We start from the raw sequence: 6,658 nt of genomic DNA, 5'->3' as shown, positions 1-6,658 counted from the left end.
ACAAATCCTGTGAATTCAGGTACCTGAAAGAAGATTTCAAAGTATTTAGAACAAAGAACAGTACAGCATAGTTCAGGCCTTTCATCCCTTGATGTTGTGCTGACTTTTTATCCTACTCTAAAGATTAAACTAACGTATATACCCTTCTTTTACTATCATCCATGTGCCTATCCAAGAGTTCTAATGTATCTGACTTTACTACCACCTCTGGCAGTCCATTTCACGCACCTACCACTCTTTGTGTAAAGAACCGACCTCTGACATCTCCCCAAACCTTCCTCCAGTCACCTTAAACTTATGCCCCCTTGTGATAGCCATTTCTGCCCTGGGAAAAAGTCTCTGACTATTCATCCTATCTATGCCTCTCATCATTTTGTACACCTCTATCAAGTCATCTCTCAGCCTCCTTTGCTCCAATGAGAAAAGCCTTAGCTCTCTCAACCTAAGACATGCCCTCCAGTCCAGGCAGCATCCTGGTAAATCTCCTCTGCAACCTCTGTAAAGCTTCGTCATCCTTCGTTATAATAAGGTGTCCAGAACTGAACACTATATTCCAAGTGTTGTTGAACCAGTGCTCTATAAAGCTGCAGCATAACTTCACAGCTTTTAAACTCAGTCCCCCTACTAATGAAAGCCAAAGCACCACATGCCTTCTTACCAACTTGGGTGGCAACTTTGAGGGATCTATAGACATGGACCCCAAGATCCCTCTGTTTCTCCACACTGCCAAGAATCTTGCCTTTATCCCTGTATTCTGTATTCATATTTGACCTTTCAAAATGAATCACTTCACACTTTTCCAGGTTGAACTCCATCTGCCACTTATCAGCCCAGTTCTGCATCTTGTCAATATCCCGTTGTTGCCTCCAATAGCCCTCTGCACTATCCATTAGTCCACCAACCTTCATGTCATTGGCAAACTTGCTAATACACCCTTCCACTTCTTCATCCAAGTTATTTATAAAAATCACATCAAGCAGAGGTCCCAGATTAGATCCCTGCAGAACACCACTGATCACCGAGCTCCAGGCTGAATACTTTTCTTTTACTACCACCCTCTGTCCGCTATGGGCCAGCCAATTCTGTATCCAGACAGCCAAATTTCCCTGTATCCCTTGCCTCCTTACTTTTTGAATGAGCCTATCATGGGGAGCCTTATCCATTGCCTTGCTAAAATCCACGTATACCACATCCACTGCTTGATCTTCATCAACTTGTTTCTTCACATTCTCAAAGAACTCAATAAGGCTTGTGAGGTATGACCTGCTCCTTGAAAAGCCATGCTGGCTATCTCGAATCAAACTATGGTTTTCTGAGTAATCATATATCCAGTCTCTCAAAATCCTTTCTAATAATTTGCCCACCACAGACATGAGACTGACTGGTCTGTAATTCCCAGGATTATCCCTATTCCCTTTCTTGAACAAGGGAATAACATTTGCTAACCTCCAATCACCTGGCACTACTCAGTGAGGACGCAAAGATCATTGCTGATAATCTCTTCCCTCATTTCCATAGTAACCTTGGGTATATCCCGTCTTGCCCAGGAGACTTATCTATCCTCAAGTTTTTCAACATTTTGAGCACATCCTCTTTTTTTAACATCAACTTGTTCGAGCATATCAGCCTATTTTATGCGGTCTTCATAAACAACAAAGTCCCTCTCAGTAGTGAATATTGAAGCAAATTATTCATTAAGGACCTCCCCATCTCTTCCGACTCCAGGTACATATTCCCTCCACTACCCTGATTGGCTCTACCCTCACATTGGCCATCTTCTTGTTCCCCACATCAGCAGAGAATGCCTTAGGATTTTCCTTAATCCTACCCGCTAAAGCGTTTTAATGCTCCCATCTGGCTCTCCTAAGTCCATTCTTCAGTTCCTTCCTGACTACCTTGTAACCCTCTAGAGCCTTGTCTGATCCTTGCCTCATCAACCTTAAGTAAGCTTCCTTCTTCCTTTTGACTAGATGTTCTACATCCCTTGTCACCTAAGCTTCCTTCACCCTACCACCCCTTCCTTGCCTCATGATTTGGAGGTGCCGGATTTGGACAGGGGTGTACAAAGTTAAAAGCCACATGATGAAGGAGCAGCACTCTGAAACCTAGTGCTTCCAAATATATCTGTTGGATGAGAACCTGGTGTTGTGTGATTTTTAACTTTGGACCTCCTTGCCTCAGTGGGACAAACCTCTCCAGCTCTATCAGACAGTCCTCCCTAAACAACCTCCACATTTCTATCATGCATTTTCCTGAGAATGTGTTCCCAATTTAGACAGTTCCTGCCTAATAGCATTGTAATTCCCACTCCCCCAATTAAATAATTTCCCATATCATCTGCTCCTATCCCTGTATGTGACTATAGCAAAGTCAGGAAGTTGTGATCACTGAAATGCTCTCCCACTGAGAAATCTGACACCTGGTCTGGTTCGTTGCCAAACACCAAATCCAATATGGCCTCCCTTCTAGTCAGCCTATCTACATATTGAGTCAGGAATCCTTCCTGGACACACCTGACAAAGTATTTGAATTAAGGAGGTTCCAGTCAATATTAGGGAATTCAAAAGTCACCCATGTCAAAAGTCACCTTTCCAAAATCTGCCTTCCAATCTGCTCCTCTGTTCATCATCATATTTGCAGGAGTTTGCTGAACAGAAATTAGTTACCATATTTCCTACATTACAACAGACTTCAGAAAGTACTTCATTGGCTGCAAAATGCTTTATAATGTCTGGTGGTCATAGAGAATGTCATATAGATATAAACCTTTCTCTTTGAACACAAAGTTGTGCTGTGCTTGGTTTAGCTTTGAAAGTCCATTTGGCCCTTTAAACAAAGTTATGACTGGTATTTTCACTCAACTGCATGTCAAAAAGCTGAAGAATGAATGGGGCATAGGCAATACTATGGAGTTTTGGTGGGAGCTGAAACATTATCTGTTTTCCTTAAGTTCAATTGATACATATTTGAGCACAAGCATGGCTTAAATAATTCTGGTTCAAATGTCTGACAAGGTGGTTATGAATTGTCTTATTTGGATGGCAGTGGCCAACTGGAGAGATCCTTTTTCTTTGGATAAATGTTTCCGCAGGATAACATGCATCAAGAAGAGAACCTGAGTACTCCAAGGTTTGGAGTTTTGGGCAAGGTATGAAGAAAACACAGTATATCTCTGTCTTTTGATACCAGTTGAGAATAGTTCTTTACAGGTACTGCAGAGGATCAGATATTGCACACACTATTACAATTTTCTACATAATTGCTTTAAAAAATGATGGAAAGAAAATCCAGTAGTTTACAAATGGAATTTATGCAAATAATCTACAGTGTAAAATGCTATGAATAAGCTTGTGCTTCATTACGATCCTGACCATACATTTTAAATCCCAAGAATCACTGATCACCATGAATTGAGAGTAACCTCTAGCCCCATCTACATCAATGAAACTGAGGTTGGGAGGGTGGAGACCATCAAGTTCCTCAGAATGACGATAACCAACCGCGTTGGAGCGATAGTCAAGAAGGTACAACAACACCTTTTCTTCCTCTGGCGGCTCAGGATATTTGGCATGTCAATACGGACCCTCACCAACTTCTACAGATGCACCATTGAAAGCTTAATGTCCAAGTGCATAACAGCCTGGTATGGCAACAGCTTTACCCAGGACCATAAGAAACTACAGAGTAATTTAAAGTAATCTAATCTAATCTAAGATAATCTAAAGTAATCTAATCTAATCTAAAATGGTGTGCATAGCCCAGACTGTCACAGAAGCTAACCTTCCATCCATGGACTCCATTTATACAGCTTGTTACTGTGGAAAGGCTGCCAACATCATCAAAGACCCATTGCATCCTCATAATGATCTCCTATAACCACTTCTGTCAGGTAGAAAATACAGAAGCCTGAATACAGGCATGAGCACATTCACGAACAGCTTCTATTCGGCCAATAGTAATACTGATGAATGGACTTTCTAGCCTCAAATAATACTGCTCTTGTTAATGTTGATCTCACCTAGCTCAGACCCTGTGCAATGTAACTTTGTATGCCTTTGTATGTCTTTTTGATTTGTACATATTTGCTTATTATGATCTACTTGTACTTTCCGTAAACAAAACTTTTCACTACACTTCAGTACGTGACAATAAATCAATGAAATCAAATTTAATCCACATAAGCATAACTTCAATGGCATAATGCTGTTTCCCAGTAACCAGTACTGTTCACTAAGTTAAAACAGGAGAGTATTACTTAAAAGCTTCAGTGTTGGCAGATATGTTCAATATTTCAGGTATTGTCCTATAATATTTTGACTTGCGCGGTCGCAGTATGGAGGTTTGGCCTTTGTTTCTTACCGTATGGAGTTGGTTCTTGCGCAGATAACCGCGGAGACGGTGGCAGGACCCTCGGCTTGAACTGGCGGCGAAATGAAGTCGCGATTCAACACCATCGATATCCGAGCGATTGTATCTGAACTGCAGAGGTACTGGAAGGTTTTCCTTACTCCGTATAAGCTTGACTATTAACTTGCTGAAAATCACGCCATATGATTCGGAAACATGTTCGAGTTTCTGGGCCACGCAGTAAACTGTCAGTGACACCAAGTTGTATTTGTAAAGCGCCTTTAACGTTGCAAGGCATCAGGAGAGCGGGGGTGGGATTTAGTCCAAACCTAACCAAGTGTCTTCGTGGAAAGTAGGGTTTTAGAAGGTTCCTAGTTAGCCCTGTCCTATTTAACCGCTGTTCGATTTTGTAACGTTTTGTTTTAGTGATTTTATTTACATTTGCCCTTGTGGACGGTGCTGACAAAGCTAGCAAAACCAACATTTTTTTGGCCATCAAATTGCCTTTAAGATGATAGTAATAATTATATTATACAGGGTTGTAATGCATGCAGTGTACTTCTCTTTTGGGTGAATTCCAGGTTTTTGACTGAGCAACAGTGAAGGAATGGCAACATATTTATAGGTCTTATTGAGTATACAGAGTCATATAGCACAGAACGGACCCTTCGGTCCATCTCGTCCGTACCGACCTTCCCAGACTAGTTCTGGGGAGCATTTGCAGGTAGTGGTTTCCGAAAAATATGCTGCTCTTATTTTAATTGGTAACTTCACAAGGCAACCTTGAAGGCTTGTTGACTTGCTGCAATATGTTTGGTAGACAGTATACATTGCTCAGACTCTGCGGTCGTAGTTGAGGGATTAACTGTTTAAGATGGCGGATAAATGCCATTCAGTCAGACTGTTCTATCCTGGATTTTATTGAACTTTTTGAGTGTTGTTGGAATTGCAGTTTTCTAGGCAAATGGAGAATATTCCTGCTTTAGGAATTCAGGAATTGAGTTACTTGCTGCAGAAATCTGAGACTCTGATTTGCTCTTCTAGCTATTCTATTTATATGGCTGGTCAAGTTAAGTTGATGAGAAAGTGAGGTCTGCTGATGCTGGAGATCAGAGCTGAAAATGTGTTGCTGGAAAAGCGCAACAAGTCAGGCAGCATCCAGGGAACAGGAGAATCGACGTTCGGGCATAAGAAGGGCTTATGCCCGAAACGTCGATTCTCCTGTTCCCTGGATGCTGCCTGACCTGTTGCGCTTTTCCAGCAACACATTTTCAGCAAGTTAAGTTGATGGTCACTGTTAATTCCCCGGCTCCTGGTGTGGGGTTCAGTGAGGGTAGCACCAAGATATTGTTTGAATGAAGATCAATATCAAGGGAAGATTTTCATACTGGACATGCCCTTGCCTTGTGGGGGATGTGAATGTTTGTACGTATCAGTCATAGACTGAATGATGAGAAAGTGAGGTCTGCAGATGCTGGCGATCAGAGCTGAAAATGTGTTGCTGGAAAAGCGCAGCAGGTCAGGCAGCATCCAGGGAACGGGAGAATCGACGTTTTGGGCATAAGCCCTTCTTCAGGAGTTTCACAATTTCAGAACATGAGCATGTTCCTCCAGGTTTGCTGGCCACCTCCAACAAAGTTGAACCTGATTTGTATGGTTCCTGAAGAAGGGCTTATGCCCAAAACGTCGATTCTCCTGTTCCCTGGATGCTGCCTGACCTGCTGCGCTTTTCCAGCAACACATTTTCAAGCCTGAATGATGCCATAAAAACAGAAAGTGCTGGAGAAACTCAGCAGCATTTGTGAAGAGAAAAACAGAGTTAATGCTGAATGTTGTGACCTTTTGTCAGAATTGAAAGCAGTTGGGAAATATAGTTATTTAGCTTATGACTTAATGTGTGGTGTGTAGTGGTGATAGAAGGAAGAGAGAGAGGAAAGTGTGAATCAAATTGATGGAGACGTGCTGAGAGAGAGAATAAAGAGAAGCAGACAAAGGGATTGCTGATGATAAACTAAGAGAGCAAAATGCTAACTGGGCACTGTGAATATTTGAAAATGGGTTGGCTGTGCTGGGAGCAAACCATACAAATCAGGATCAACTTTGTTGGGGGTGGCCAGCAAACCTGGAGGAAGATGTTCATGTTCTGAAATTGTGAAACTCCATATTGGTATCTTTGTGGATGATGAGGTCCAGCTTGCAATGAACTTCACTTGAGTAGAAAGTGAGGTCTGCAGACGCTGGAGATCAAAGCCGAAACTTTATTGCTGGAACAGCACAGCAGGTCAGGCAGCATCTAGGGAACAGAAGATTC

At 42.1% G+C, this 6,658-nt stretch overlaps 1 protein-coding gene across 2 annotated transcripts in view; it reads left to right on the top strand.

Moving 5' to 3' along the window:
- The first annotated feature begins 4,383 nt into the window (after positions 1-4,383).
- The window catches only part of LOC122553501 (nuclear export mediator factor NEMF-like), a 132,769-nt gene continuing 130,494 nt past the window's right edge, over positions 4,384-6,658 (top strand). The window contains exon 1 of one of the 2 annotated variants that reach the window (XM_043697353.1): positions 4,384-4,487. In XM_043697353.1, the coding sequence (XP_043553288.1) occupies positions 4,432-4,487 (56 nt within the window). In that variant the 5' untranslated portion in view covers positions 4,384-4,431. The remainder of the gene's footprint in view (positions 4,488-6,658) is intronic. The other variant, XM_043697355.1, reaches the window with a different exon arrangement.

Source organism: Chiloscyllium plagiosum, chromosome 10 (genome assembly GCF_004010195.1).
Source record: "Chiloscyllium plagiosum isolate BGI_BamShark_2017 chromosome 10, ASM401019v2, whole genome shotgun sequence".
Classification (NCBI taxonomy): Eukaryota; Metazoa; Chordata; class Chondrichthyes; order Orectolobiformes; family Hemiscylliidae; genus Chiloscyllium; species Chiloscyllium plagiosum.
The sequence above is the reverse complement of the archived record's forward strand: the minus strand, read 5'-3'. Positions and strand labels throughout refer to the sequence as shown.